Source organism: Aythya ferina (assembly GCF_964211825.1).
Source record: "Aythya ferina genome assembly, chromosome: 1".
Classification (NCBI taxonomy): Eukaryota; Metazoa; Chordata; class Aves; order Anseriformes; family Anatidae; genus Aythya; species Aythya ferina.
In genome coordinates this window covers 63017991-63034315 of record NC_140296.1, presented here as the reverse complement: position 1 = coordinate 63034315, position 16325 = coordinate 63017991, and the positions used below count along the sequence as shown (strand labels likewise).

Below are 16325 nucleotides of genomic sequence, written 5' to 3'. Positions count from 1 at the left end.
CTAAGATGCCTAGACACATCTCCCCCTTTCCTCACTCCCCAACCACCTGTAGCTCAGACCAGGATCTACGAATTGAAGGTTAACATTTAACCACCACAGTCACTCCCAGGAGAAACTACAGAGCAACTGCCACTCAGAACAAGATCTCATGACTGTATTCAAGGCACTTTCTCTACTCTAGCAAGGCAGGAACAAAATAAAAGCCTTTGAAGAAAAGACGTTAAATTTACACTTTCTGTAAATTTTGAAAAACATTGTGAAAAAAGGGTATACATAAAACTGTAATTTGCTTAACGGAAATAATGTATCCAAATAATTATGCCCTTGAAGCTTGTGAATTGGGGAAGGCTTAACTAAACTTTTTTAATAGCTGCATAAGAGAGATCAAAGGACATATGAATTTTGCATACAAGATGCAATATGTTAGACAGCAAGTAGTAGAGCTGTGTTCATCTCTACAATGAATAGATGCATCTCAAGCACTGAGCAAGGAACGTAAAATCAGTCTGTCTTAAGTCAAAAGAGCATAATTTCAGTAGATTTTCTTTCAATTTATTATTGTGATAGTACCTGCAGGGCTGATGCATTTCTGTAACTGCGTGCTTGGTGTCCTTATTCATACCTCAGCAGTATTCCCACCTACAGGCACCTACCCCATCTTACCAACTCTTCTATCCTGTCACTTTGCTAATGCCTTGTTGGCTTCCAGCCTTGCTAGAGCCAGTCCCATGGATTCAAAAATATGAAATACGGTCCTCACAACAATGAACTGATTTAGTTTTAAACTTTGCATTTTGATCTTTTCATTTGATATCTCCACTTCAGATTTTTGGCTCACATCTCAAGCTTCTCTCTTCATCCTAAAACACAAAAACTTTCTTAAGTAAACGTTTCTCGTGTAATTACTTGATATAAAATGCTGGAGCTGTAAAACAAAACAAAACAAAACAAAAAAAGCAGCACTCCATTTTGCATTATTGAATTCTATCAACATCTCGATTTTTTACAGTGTATTTTTTGTGTTTGTTTTCCAATAGTCATTGTCTCCCTGCTAACCTGCTTCGATCTCATATTCTGACACTCCTTTCCCTCAGTACTACTAGATATTTTTCACTGTTTTTTGTAGGTGCTTAGAACTATTCTGCCAAAAATTTCCCTGTGTTGCTTCAGTCCTGGTTTGCATACATCCTGCTGTGCTGAATTCTAAATCCTTCTGCAAAACAAGATCCACCTTCAGGAAAAATAAACTCAGGGAAGAACAGAAAAAAGCTAAACAATAATGCCTGCAGTCACTTCTACGTTTTAAATGTCTTTCTTTTAACAAATCCAGAAATCTGCACAAGACTTAAGCGTGATCATAGTAACTTTAGTATCGCTAATATATAGATTTTTATAGTACCTATCAATTATCTGGAGATTATATATTCTTAAGCTGCCAGTTTACCAACTGGACACATGTATGTGTGCATATATATGCATATATAACTACATAAATATTACGTACATATACATACAGCTATCCTCCTTCAACAGTATAGATAAAAAGAACTGATCAAAGGTTTGACCATTTCTTTAAAATTAGTTTCATTTATATCAGTATTATTTTTTTAAACAATTTGTCAAAGCTTAATAGATCAGAGAATTGGTAGAGACAACTATAATAATAAGTGTGGAAGAAGAAAATCAAGTTATCTGAAATCCTAAGCACTGAGTCCAGGCCCGTTTATCTCCAGAGACTTGCTTTTATAACTGTATCAGAAGTTTGCAGCAGAACTGATCCATGATATTTGATGTGCTAAATCAGTCTCCTCTCTCTCCCTTTTTCAGACAAAAATTTTCAGTCATCTATACAATAAGACTCAATAAAAATGGAATTGTAATATCCACAGAATTCTGAAAAGTACTTTGTGAGGTATAGAAAGCAACTCTGAATGAATATAGAAAAAGCAGTTAGCTGTATTTTAGCAAAAGTATAAACTTGCACTTCATCTGCCCACTCTTTGTGACTCCATTAAGGGAGACACCCTTCTTTCTCCCCACAACATGATGTAGGGCAGGTTACATCACATTGATCACAGTAAACTCTGTTAAATGCAGGGCTTTTGCATGTGACTAAGAGTCACATGTATACTTGGAGTGCAAAAATGAAACTGATTTGGGGAAATCAGTTCAAATGGTTTGCACGCATTCAGGGTCTCTCAGGTCAAGGGTAGCGAGCATGCAGGGGAAGGCTCTAATGCCCAGTGAGGCGCACACAGATCATGACAGTCACAAATTTGATCTCTTCACTGTCAGACTAGAGAATGCAGGAGCGTGAATGGACAAACATTTTGTCATAAGGTTCCTTAAAAACAGTTACCAGTAACATAGGATTCCTACTACAAACCAAGAATTGTATCTTTCATAGATCTCTCTTAATTTAGCCAATTTCATCAGATTAATCAGATAAATCTGTATCTTCAGGAACTCCTCTGACAAACACATCCTCTAGCATCTGAACGATTATTCAATTACAGTTAAAAAAAAAAAAAAAGGCTTACAGTAAGGATGACTGTCTAAAGATAAAAGTCTCAGAGAGCATTAGCAAAAGAGATGTGAAACTATGAGCACAAACAAGCTTCACTTTCTCATACGTAAAGTGAAGGGAATTACACCCATCCTCAAGCTTTCTTCCTTCTTCTCCCTTACCCCCTTACCCCCCCCCCAAAGTACTGACTACATATTTGTATGAAAAACTTCACTCTGCCCCAGCAATGAGTAATAGATAGCTGGTAATCCTGGACTGATTCAGTGGGGTGACAAATGGCTTCTCCTGCAATACAAGAGGGTTGCAGGGAGCCACTATTCTGGAAATCCCACCCAGAAGAAGATCATGAAGATCCTGCAGCTCTTCCTAGTTCTCTCTAGGTACTGGGGGTTTTCCCTGAAGAAAACTGCATTATCACACATTCCATCCCATCACAGGCATTGCTGCCCATCAGCTGGCACCAGAGAGCGAGCCCACATTCATTTAGAAGGATGAGACTGACTGCAGATTGAGACTATTTACTCTTCTTTATTGCTGACAGCTCTTGCCCCACTCACCCTTAGGGACAGCTGGGCAAACCTTACTATTTAACTCTTGCAGCATCAAATCTGACCTTCTACATCAGCCAGCATGGCTGTGAGCAAGTGCAGTGCCAGGGCACAAGGTGGAAGCTCTGCATTATGGCTGCTTTTAGAGCAGATCAATATGTCCACACTGAAAGGCACACAAAACTTCCCCTGCACCGGTACCTACCCACACACATTTCTCTCTGCCCCACAAGGCATGCTGTACAAATATTTGCACTTCACACAGATGACCATGCCAGTTCCCAGCGTGGGCTTGGGATGCTTTTTTGAATTTCAAATATCACTGCTCAGGGCTGTGTTTGAACTCCTCAACTTAGAGCTGCTGTGTCACGTCCCTGCAGAGGCCAGACAAATCCTCAGTTATGAAGTATGACCTTGGAGAGGTCTGGGACAGCCCGGGCTTCCTCGGGGTTCTAAGTAGCACTGTAGGGTGAAGGCATTTTAATATTTTAATAAGCTTCAGAATTAAGATTTCTTCCAACTGTGGCAAAAAAAAAAGGAGAAATTAGAGCCTTGCTGCCTCCAGTCTTTGTGGTTTAATAACATGATGCTGGAAGGAAGTGCTGCATGGAAGCAAGCATGAATGTCTGCTGGAAGAAGGCAACATTTCGACATCCTCTGAAACATGCCAGAGTTACTTAGCTTTATTTATCTATTAGTCACTGAGATCGAGATGACTCACAATTAATCAGATTAGCACTGAAAGTAGCTAAGCTTCTGCTTCCAATTTGATAGGACTCTCAACACGCAGCATTATCGTTTCAGGCGATTCTCATACAAATCAGTGTTTGGATCCGTATTTGAAGAAAAGCCCCAAGGAAGCATGCAAGCAACAGAAGAGATTTGTGAAACAAAAACGGGCGTATTCTGGTCAGTGAACACTGTCATAAAGCATTTCAAAGCAGGAGTTAGTAATAGTATTGTTTTGCCACCCAGAATTCACATTATTGCTTCCTTTTAAGAACCTACACAGGAAATAAAGCTATAGTACCAGGCTGCATTTCATAATTCCATATAACAATTTAAACTGGGTGAAATCTCTTTGCAAGGACAAGCTCTTCAAGTAACTGTTCGGCATCCACTGTAGAATCAATTTTGCATTTCAGTTGTAGCCTTGTCCCTCTACTTAAAGCACCGTCTTTCTGGAGGCTTAAGCTCCTCTGCTTCCAGTTAAGTGACAGAGGCACAAGTGTCTTTTGTAGCTGTAAAAACTTCACAAAACAGTAAAAGTTTGCCTTGGTGAACCTGTCTAACTGCAAAAATAGTATGGACTGATTCCCCACAAACTGAAAACAAGAATGAAAGTTATGTTAACATGGCTTCCAAACCCAAAGTTTTTATAAATCTCTGAGTGGTACCGAAAAAAAACAATTAGTCCTCCTACAGAGTCCCCACTATTCTTAAATTTGTCGGTTGTTTGACACACTGCAACGTCTGATCCTTCACTCAGGGATCACTCACTGTCTTGGCATCTCTGACATTTCTAGTTCTTGTGGTTCCTCCTTTAGGTTCGCTGCCTAACATGGTGAGCAGCTGCCATTAAACATGTTCTCACAGAACTTCTTTAACACTGCACTCTCCAAGATTTTAGTTTTCTACACAACTTCTCCTCTGTTCAAGAAATACAAATATATTTATCCAATTAGTCTTTAGTTCACTGAATCAGCTAGAACTGAATTTGCAAATACCTACTTCATCTACAAATGAATGAGATTCCTGAAACACAGCAGTTCTATGAAAATACCACATCAACGTCAGGGAAAGGAAATTGAATGTTAAAAATTACTAACAAATGAAAAAATAAAGACTTACACCATTGTATAAACCCACAATTAGCCTATGCATTGAAAGCTCTGTGTACTTCACAATCTTAAAGCTCTACAGCTTGCTTGAGAAAAGGTACAGACAAATCTGAGCAAAGGCACAAACCAGCTTCCCTACAGGATTGCTGAACAGACCAAAATTATTCAGCTTGAAAAGGAATATGGCAAAAGACCATTAACAGAGTCAAGAAGATAAACAGTATAATGGCTGTTCACAGATTCAAGAACTTGTAGTCGTCATATGAAATGAGGAAGTGGGAATTTCAAAATGAAGGTTTATAGTTTTATTTTGGTGAACACTTCTACAGTTTAACTGTGCGTTAACTACATATTCTGAAAATACATGGAGGTTCAAAATGCGCTGAAGAAATTCAGTCTAGAAATTCATTAAAAGCAATTAAATACGAAGTCATCACTTTTGGCTCACAAATGGCTAAATCACAGATCAGCAAATACTAACAGAGCATGGTGAGGCACTGGAACAGGTTGCCCAGAGAAGTTATGGATCCCTCATCCCTGGAGGTGTTCAAAGCCAGGCTGGATGGGGCTGTGGGCAACCTGGTCTGGTGGGAGGTGTCCCTGCCCATGGCAGGGGGGTGGAACTGGGTGGGCTTTAAGGTCCCTTCCAACCCAAACATTTCTGTGATACCAAGATTCTACTGAGGGCAAGTATCACTCTGTGCTTACTTGTTCTTGCTTTCTTCCATAGGCGTCTACCCCTAGTGCTAGATGGGCCATTGGCAATTCTTACATCATTGTAAGAACTGGTCTGGCACATCCACATGCTGCTATGTATGTAAAGATATCCTGTGCTGCATACTGCTTGGGATACTCTGAGCACAACAGAAGTATGAGGTGTGGACCTTAAGCAAGTTTCATATTAATTATTTTGTAATTTGTCGCTGTTTAGAAATAAAAATGATAAAAACTTGATGTTATGCTGATTATGAGAATTATGTTATGATTATGTTATGATTATGTTATGAGAAAGAAGCTGATTTCCACCAAGTTCTTTTAGCTACTACTGCTATAAAATTTAACTTAATCTTTTTGAAACAGTGCTAATAATCAGTAAATACTTTCAAAATGTGAAAACTTTTCAATGAAAAAAGCAAATAAGCTCCTGCCACTTCAATTATTTTTTTTCCCCCCCCTCATGTGAAACATTTGGATCTTTCTACCAGCTGATATTTGGCCATGCTGCATCACTATCTTATGATAACTTCAATCAAGGACACACAACAGATACATTAAAGGCTAACAGCCCCTGCAGGTAAAGTAGCAAAAAATAGAACATAAGAATCCGCCTTCCAGAGATCACTAACTTTGAACATAAGCCAACTACATGCACAAGCCAAAGGAGAAATTTTTGCTTCTTACTGTTTCAGCACAGCCTTTTTATAATACATCATTAAAAATCATAACTGAATTATAACGCATCAAACCAGAAGAGCATGTTTGCCTGCCCAAGGTCTGCTTAGATATAATTTTTCACCACCAGGAATACGCTGTTAAGCTGAGCATTAACCACATTTCACAGTGACTCTGCAATATACAAGAAATATCCCTATGTACTGGAATCACATTATTATCTTGCTGACAACAGGAAGTTTACCTTTGAAGGAAGAGCTTTTGCCTTTCCTAGTTATTTTAAGCAGCTGCATTTATTCAGGACATTTGGACCTGGTGCTTAGGGCCAAGATTTAGTGGGTGACATTGGGAGTAGGGCAATGGTTGGACCAGATGTTCTTGGAGGTTTTTTTCAACCTTAATGATTCTGTGACTCTAGAGTAACACAGTACAATTGATGAGGTTTCTTCATGGTTTTGAGCAACCCTTTTTAGAAACTCCTTTTGATTTAACTTGGCAAAATCTGAACTTGGAAGTTCAGAGTTCCTCATCCTTGAAGAACAGTCATCTTCTTTCCTGTATAAGCATTAAAGTCCTATAAAACTGAAAGCTGAAAGTTACTGTCTATCTTACTGATGAAGGACTACAGAAATATCCTTCATGGTTGAAGTAATATTATACAGAGTGCTTGTGTGCATGTATATTTATTTTACTCTAACAACTATGAATTTACCATCATAATTTTGTATGTTTCATCATTTTTCAGAAAGGTTAAAGCCACATTTATTAGGCAACCCTGTGTAAGGTTTCTAACGGAGTGGATGACAAGGACAGAGTGAAAGGTTACGAGCTAGCTGGCTTACAGAACCAGAATCAATGCAAGCCAAGTCAGGGTAGTGCTTTACCCAGTCCATCTGGGTAGGAACACGTGAATAATTGAGTTTACTTGGAAGAGACAGTGCAGGCAAGTTCTCATATAAAAACAACTGTCATTAAGCTGACCTTTCAGCAGTCTAAGGAACTGTAAAGGATTATAAAGGATTTATATAAATTATTCCCTCCTGAAATAATCACCACTGTTTACTTTTACAACGAAGACTTAGATTATTTGTTTAAAGTGCAACAATTTTAATAAACAAACAAAAGTTTGAGAAATATAGATAAATACTTCCACTGAAAAATTTTGTTTATGGAAAACCACTTATAGAAAGAGTAACTAAGAAGTCTAGCATTTCAAACATTTAACTGAACATGTTATATCCAAAAAAAAAAAAAAGTGAAATTTTTTTCTTGAACTAGTTGAAATCCTACATATTTAATAACGGCTGGCAAGGATCCTTAGCTCAACTGCGTGCTAAACTGTACTTCAAACCATACTGCAAAGCATGGTAACTTGAATCTTCCAATTTTACTATCAGAAAAGATGTCTGACATCTTTCAGAATGTAGCAGAATTTTTATATTTCAAAAAAATGTTGGCAGTAACTTACTGCTTTAATTATGCATATCCCAGATGACATGCAGGAGACAAAAAAATAAGCAAAGTGTCTCACAAGTACAAAGATCTGCAAAAACTGTGTTTAGCCTTCCATAATCTAAGAAGTAATACAAATTAATATATGGAGCACAGGATTTCACTCCACTTAGATTTTTTACTTCATCGCCTTTTGAATAGTCTATCTAATTAAAGATGCCTAGACACTAAGCTGTTTGTCTAGGCATACTGTCTTTGAATGAAGTATAGTGAGAAGGTAGGAAAAACTGTAGTCAAGGAAAGCAGTAAAATACAAAATTTCATGGTAAGAAAAGAGACTGTTTGAGAGAAGTACAGGTTTTATTACAACTTTGCCATGTTAATGGAAGGTAAGTGTTCAGATCCATTGAGGTATGAGAGCCTTCAGCCCCTTGAGATTACAAAGCTGGTCTAGTAAGATTCTTAAAGTTATCCCGTGGACCTAAGCCACTGTTTAAACAGAATTTTTCCCAGTAGAAGAGCTATTTCATAACTGGGTTGCAGGTGGACATTCACGAAGATTAAGATTTGAGCACATGAAAAACATGAAGTTCTTGGGGAGTTCGCCATACAGAAACCTGCAAGTGTTCGGTTTTCGATGACACTGGAGGAAAAGTCCTTTGCTAAAGCAATCCGGTCAGTATAAACCGGCAACTTAGATGTTCACAGAAAACTGCTGAAGCAGAAGGAACAAATTTACTAGGTAGAGTGAGGGGCAACTGGAAAGTTTCTAAATGCATCACAAATACCAGGAATGATTCACTTAGGGATGGGTAACAATATCCTATGATTTCTAAATGTTTCTGTCAGTATGAGCTTTTGAAGGGAACAGCACTGTCATTGTGGAGATCACTTGCACTGATCATAGTATTTCTAGCACTTTGAAGTGGTGCTCTAGATTACCAAGGATGTGGCCATACCCTGGGAAGATGTTTTTTACTCCAGCATCACTCCAAATGAAAATGACTTGCTCACTCCTTTGTGAAAAAACACAGCATCATTCTAAGACTTTGCTACGTAAAACATTAAACATCAACACGAACAAGAATAAAATTACTCATCTAGAGGCAATCAGGCAATTAGTTTTTGTGGAAGAAATCTGAGACACCCTCATTTTACCTTTGCCAGTCATGGTATAGGAGAAATATACAGGAAGTATAGGAAGGAAACCTTGGGGGAAATAAATGAACACATGTACCATAACTGAAGCTGATTTATGTAAATGAGTTAAAGAATACTTTCACATTACAATACCTTTGATGAGACTATCCTGTTATCTGGAAATCTCTGTGGAATGTATGCTTCAGTGCCGGGAGGTGGTTCACGATGCCCCACATAAATAGTCCGACTGTCCACCCAATTCTCTTCTCCAGCACACTATGGGGAGAAAAAAGTCACGTCAGTTCACTTTGTATTTCTGCAGTAAGATGAGTCACAGACTGAATTAACTAATCAGGTGTCTAATCATCAGCGCACACACAGCCATCAACACGCGACCCCTTACTTACTTTACCCTTTATTTCTCTGTATAATCAAGACCACTAAAAGACAAATCTAAGCTGATGGTCAAAATTCTTTAAATACATCAAATAACACTTTCCCCAAGGGAAAAAAAAAAAAAAGAATCCATGAAAATTGCTGTTCTTTTTAGTTTTATAACTGAACAAAGAAGAATGGTTTAAGATTCTCAAATTAGTTATTTACCAAGTGGTTGCTGCTCATTTTACCACTGATAAAAATAAAACTTCATGTGTTTTTATGTGACAAGTACAATCTCATTTTTAACACTAGCCAGACATAATACGGTATTTTATCTGCAGAAAAAAAAAAAAATTGTTTCTAGAAAGAAGCCCTGTGTTCTCTGAAATACAAGCAATAGTGATTTCCTCAGACACACAGCAAGGTTAGGGAACCCTAGACTGCCAGGAAAGAACTCAGCTTGTCAGCTCAGATTCCTTGCTCTTTAATGAAAGCTGTGTCTGCAAGTAAAGAAAAGTGGATGAGAGAAATCTTCCTATTTTGTTCGTGACTGACTCCAGGACTGTCCAGCTTCTCATGCCCAGCTTCTCATGCTGCCCTGCCAGAAGCCAAGAGCACTGACCCAAACTGGCCCAAAGGGATATCCCATACCATATGGTGTCATGCTCAGCAATAAAATCTGGGGGAAAAGAAGGACGGCAGGGGGGTGGGATGATCAGAGTTATGATGTTTGTTTTCCCAAGTAAATGTTACACGTGATGGAGCCCCATGCTCCTGCGTAGACATTTGTCTCCCAACGGGAAATGGCAAATTAATTCCTTGTTTTGCTTTGCTGGCATGCAGCTTTTGCTTTATCTACTAAATTGTCTTTATATCAACTCATGAGTTCTCACAATTTTACAAATGAGATGGAAGCTTCTTTTCTCCATCTACGACATCTTTGTCTATATAGTACATTAAATACTGCCCCAAAGTCTTCCTGAGCACTGGTGTTGCAAGTCTCTAAGGTTGACTGCTGCTTAACAAGCTACCATCAGGCAGTGACCAGGAGCAGCATAACCAAAGCACCACAGCCCAGAGCAGCAGGATGCAGCCACACAGTTCTTGACGATATAAGAGTTTCATTATATAGATATAGTCTCTTCCTTTCCAGTTAGCCTTGCTGCCAGTAGCTCTGGACACATGCACTTTACTAGTGCAGATGTGACTGTTAAGTCTAAAATAAAATTTAAATATCAAACTTAAATCTCAAACTTAACCAAAAATATACACACTAACAATTTCTTTCATTGGTTCACTTCTATGTGATTATTCCTCTGTAGTAAGTACAACACATGTGAAGAACAAAGTTTCAACATAAATTGCTTAAATGTATGTATAAAAACCTTCCAATACCTTAAAAACCTTGAGCAGCTATGCTTTTAAAGGTTACCTATTTGACATGAAATCGTTATTTATTCTTGCTGATGAAAGAAAACAAAGGTATTATGTTCAGAAGCGATCGAAGGCTGAAATTACAGAACTAAAGAAAAAATTCAAAGGTAAAAGTTTGCTTTTCTTATCTCCCTTAATATGCAAATTTTTATTTTACTTAATTTGAAAGAGCCACTTAAATAACATATGAATGCAGATTAAAGGAAGGAAAAATGGCAGCCATTCTTAAGAAATATCAGTGGCCTAGTTGCAGCTTGTGCTAAACTATCACTGATTTCAGTGATAGTTTCTTTTGCAGCATGGACCTGAAGTTAAAATGTGGGTTATTCTGGAAAAAGTACACTAATTTTCCAGCCAAACAACTCCCGGATCTCTAGCGTGGCTTGTTGCAATACAAGCAGACCACCATACTAAAAGCTCAGACCACTCCTGCAGACAAGCCATGATTCTTTTAGCACATCAGAATATCGCAGAAAGTAGTAAAGCAGTAAAGATGTTCCCATATTCCACCGTCCTTCTGTGCCAAGAACAAAACCCGGTATCTTTTATCATTTTATCGGATGACATTTTCACCTTTTTGGTACACTTGAACGTATAATGCACACAAGTGATTTACTGACTCGTGCCAAGCAGTGCTCCTGGAAATGCAAGAGTGTGAGATATTCCCAAGCAGTAGATCAAATTGTACAGTGTTGATTAATTTTTTATTAAGAAGGACATTCCAAACATCAAAGCAACACAAAGATTACTCCTAATACAGCTAAGTGCCTGACTGCATAGATGATTGCATAAAGGGCTAATGGGAATTCAATGCATGAATCTTTGAGCATCGAGAGTAAATCCTTCAGCTTCTCCTTCCTCCTACACAGGCCCAGCCTGACAATCTAAGTCAACCCGACAAAGGTATTAGTTTGAATACGCATTTATTTTTTTTAATTTCACAGCATAAGCTGATCTTTATCCTGACTTAGTTAAAACAATCTGCTGAGAAATTACTTCTCAAGCTAGGAAGCACAGAAGACAGAGCTCTTTAAACAGCTTTATCCTGCACTACTGTCAATTTTTAAAGGTTTCGTGCCCCTGGAGTATTGTGTTATCACCCCGCAAACTAGCTTGATGTCACAGCCCAGAATTGGCATCCCTAAAGAAGGACTCAATAGAATTTACTTTAAACAAGTGTATGAAAACCAAGACAAACTCTTCTATTAGCTTAACTGGATCTGGTTTTTATTTGGAAGTGATAAATTCACTGCAAAGTACAACAACACATCTAACTTAATTTTAGCTGTCTGCTAACTCAGAACATTTTTATTTTCCAACATGTTAACGGAGAATCAAAACCAAATGCGCTGTACTAACCCAATTCAGTAAGTTGGCAAAAACTTAAAAACTCCAACACACTCACAGTCCAAGTGCAAAGTTCATCAGGAAGGAAAGGCTATATTGTTCAGTGAGGTACCACAATATAATAGGGCAATACGAAAAGTAAAATGCAGTATTCAGTGAGAACACAAGGAAACTAACTCACTTTCACAAAGCAGAAAAGGAACAGCACTAAGTCACAAATGCCACGCTCTTAGAAATCAAACCACAACATTTTAATGTCTCGTAATGGTAACTTACAATGCCATACACTTTGAACCAACAATTCTTCTTACTTCTCAGATCCTACACATGAGATCATTTACTGAATGACACCAGGGTAATTCAAAGAAAGGAATTTGATACCACTGCCAGTACAATAAACTATATTTGCTTTTTTTTTTTTTTTTTTTTTTTTTTTTTTTTTTTTTGAGTTCTATTACTTAAGCTTACTCAAGTCCATTAAGGATATGGGCAAGAAACCATAAATAAATCCTAGCATTATCTGCTTCTATTAATAGTATAAAGCTCAGTGTACTGAAACCAAGTTTCATTGGCACATCGGTGAAGAAGCATTACTTAGCTTTTATTCTTTCAAGCAGGGTCAGCAATGCAGAAAGCAAAGACCAGCAAAAGACTTTATGTAATGTTGAACAGAGACAGTTAGCAGGATTATACCTTAATACGTGTACAAGTTCATACGAAAATACCAAATATTCACACAGCTTATCTCTGATTTAAAATAAATATATAAATCAATCTGAGACTAGCTTAAGATTCACCTTCATGCTATTCTTACCTAAAAAAAATCAAAACAAAAACAAAAACAAGCAATCTGATGGAGTCCAGCAGATTAACCAGTTAAGTTGTTCTTCATTTTTTACTTTAGCTCCTTCCACCTGAAAATCACTGTAGCTCATTAACTAAAATTGAACATACCAGGGTCATCAGTACTGTGGGTAGATCCTGGGAAGGTAACTGACCTTGAAAGATTCCAAATCTTCCAAGTATTTTTAGTAGAGATCTAACTTATGGTTCGGGAATCAATGGGAGCACTGAAGTACGTTTCCTGACTCTCCACATGAACTACTAATTCGGGTGTAATTGGAAGCAACAATCTTAGACTCAAAATTTCATTTGCTCCACTCTCCAAATAACGTAATCACAAACTCTACTAAAAAGTTAATAATGCATTAAGTAGAGCTGAAAACTCAGCTAAAAATCTCTGCTGGTCAGGCTGTATGTTTTGTTGTACAACAGTCTCTCCTACTTTTTTGCTGAATACCTTCTCAGAGCCATAAACAGACTACACAGTAAGTACAGATTTGCTGGCAATGAGTTCTCCACATCAGTTGTAACCTTGTGGATCCAGGCTGTAAGTCAAAGTTCTTTCATACAAATACTTTGTGTTCAAGGAGGCAGGCTTGGCAAATGACTGGGTGCTTCAGCAAAACACTATTTGATCTCCATAAAACAATTAACACCATTGTTAAAACTGCACAACAAACAAAGCTGTTCATCACTTTAGGGTATTACGGTAACAGATACTGATAAGCTATTATCATTTAATCTACATGAATAGTGGCACGCAGTCGAAGAAATTTTTCACAGGTAGGATATGTTGCTTCTGTCTACCTGGATACATTACAACAGGTCTCCACTGCAAAAATGCCTTCAGCTTCCAATTTTTCGTTTGGTGGAGGAAAACAACAATTTCAGGATCTCAGAAAGATGTAACTCTGAAGTGGAAAAAAACTCACTTCTATTTTCTGAAGCATGCTGACTTCCTTATTGTACCCTAATCACCAAACCATGAGATCACACAAGCTCACCTGTGCCTGGATTTTTAAGTGTCCCAAGTACCTGCTCTTTTACACTTCACTCAGCAGCACTCTGTAGGTAAATGTCAGCCGTCGCCCTGTGCAAACAACAGTGCAGCATGCAAATTTTCACCCAACCGTCCCAGACCTGATGAAATCCACAGCATTTTAAAGGCAGATCTGATCTATAAATCATAAAAAGCAGAATCCCTCTGAACATTGCAAAGCAGACTATTTCTAATGAAAAGTCTTCACATTTCCTCCAATTGCTAGCCAGTGAAGGAGAAGCAAAATTGCACACTTGATAAAATCACATGAATTTACACACAATTCTTGGTGGAAATACAGAGTGAAATTCTTGTCCACTTAAAGGACACTAGTAAGATTTTAAATGCTAGGCAAACACACCAAGACTTACATGGAGTATTTGAATTAAGTTTTGTTCACAGCATTATTTCAGCCTGCCATATGGCAGTGGCAGGAGCAAACTCAGAATGAAGAATAAATGCAACTTTAAAAGCTGCTAAGATTGTTTACACTTGTTTTGTAAGAATACATAAAGGCACATAAAGTAATTCAAATATATAGTTATCAGTTGATTTCCCTATAAACTTTTATAATCTGAAAAACTACTGCCTCAATATTAGGTACAATAAACAAAGTGAATTGCTTCATGCAGTTGTAAGCCATAGGAACACATGCCATTAAACCACTAATTTAATGGAGAACTAAAGCACAGCTCTTCAGAGGCAACCACTAAAAAAAACGCTAACAAAACCCACAGAACAATGCCCATCCCCCCAAAAAACTCCTTGTGTGGCATTAGGAAAATCCCATGATTTAATTAACACATTTCCTAAGGGAGATGTCACAGTCACGGGATCTGCTGTTTTGTACTGCTGCTACAGAACATTTCCAGGCGCATTTCTTTTTAGCAAGTGCAGTTTAAACCCTCGTATGGTGATTTTCATCAGAAATGGTACTTGGAAATAAAGCTCTCCCAAACACAACTACCTGCAAATCCCACAGTGTTGGGCATAAGTCTATGTGGAGGGAGAACTAAAACAAACAAACAAAAACAAGCAAACAAACATTCCTTGACTTTAATGAGGTTATTTTATATAGGAATCTCAGGTAAGGGATGTGATAAGAAGCAAAGTCTGGTATACCTTAACTATACAAAATGATTTTAAGCCCACCAGTGCATTTTCTGACCAACCCCTGCCTATACCACTTGTTGGATCCTGCTTTTCTGATCCTTCTTTCCAGTATGGACACCTATTATTGTGTGCAAGGTTTCTTGTGCATGCAGGCAGGTGGGGAAATGGCTTCATAAAGCACTGTGACACCGCCTGAACTTTGAAAGAAGAAGCACAGAAATATGATGGAATCATGAAAATTTTGGTAACACACTAGTTGGAACAAATGTTCTGACACCAAAGCAGATATTCAAGTTTCTGTAAAATATGACCTTTTCTGAACACGTTCTTAATGTAGATTTACTTCCACACCGTGCCTCCTAAGCTCCGTACTCAGAACAATAGTGCTCTGTAGATGTGCCATGATTTGGGGATAACTATTTTAGAGCATCAGCTTGCATGTTGATATTTTAATATAGCACTTAGTAGACAGTCCTGTTCTCCTTTCTGATCTGCAGTTTAGCATGTCACAATTAGCTGAATTCCATCTCATCTATACTTGACAGATGATGTGATGACAGCACAGATCACAACACAGTGATCTGTGTTCCTCTTAAAATTTACAGTAATTCTTGTTTCAAATACATAAAAACTAATCTAAGTTATTCAAGCAAGATTAAGATCTTTCACAAATGATGAACTTAAACTCCAAATTTTGTTGACGTGCTGGCCCATTAGATGTAGCTATTTGTGGTGCTTGCGATAAAACTTTCCCTGTTTCCATGAAAAGTAGCAACAAAAGCAATACGGACAGTCCGACAGAAGTCTTGCTGTTCCTTTTACACGTCATCTTCAGGTTTCAAGGCATTACTGGAATGATGGCAAAAGCTAGATCTGTAAAATATGTGAATCAGTGGACAACTGGACAAAAAAATGCTTTCAATTCCTTTCTTTTCCTTTCTCCTACTGTTACATTTCTGAAACATCTTGCTCCTTGCTGTCCCTGTATCAACAAGATACAGTGGCAAAGAGACACTGTGCCTCCTCCTCCTGCGTCTCCCTAGCCCCAGCCAGGAAGAATTGCTACATGGAAATCCTTTCAAGAGTGTCTCACAATTAGAAAGGCAAATGAGAAACGAACTACACTAAGCAGAGCTGATAAGAGAAGCTAGAAAGGAAAGTGTCACGAGACACACAATACTTGGTGGCCTTCGCACTTTAATTATGAATCAACTTTACATCTAAGCATCTCCACAGCAACAAATTCAGGTTTGTGCAGAACTTCTGCAGCT

The 16325-nt window shown here is 38.0% G+C and overlaps 1 protein-coding gene across 4 annotated transcripts in view; it reads right to left on the bottom strand.

Moving 5' to 3' along the window:
* Positions 1 to 16325, bottom strand: part of ATP11A (ATPase phospholipid transporting 11A) — a 124033-nt gene that overhangs the window by 56478 nt on the left and 51230 nt on the right. For all 4 annotated transcript variants that reach the window (XM_084505586.1, XM_084505587.1, XM_084505589.1 and 1 more), the window contains exon 2: positions 9054 to 9176. In XM_084505586.1, coding sequence (XP_084361712.1) covers positions 9054 to 9176 — 123 coding nt within the window. The remainder of the gene's footprint in view (positions 1 to 9053; positions 9177 to 16325) is intronic.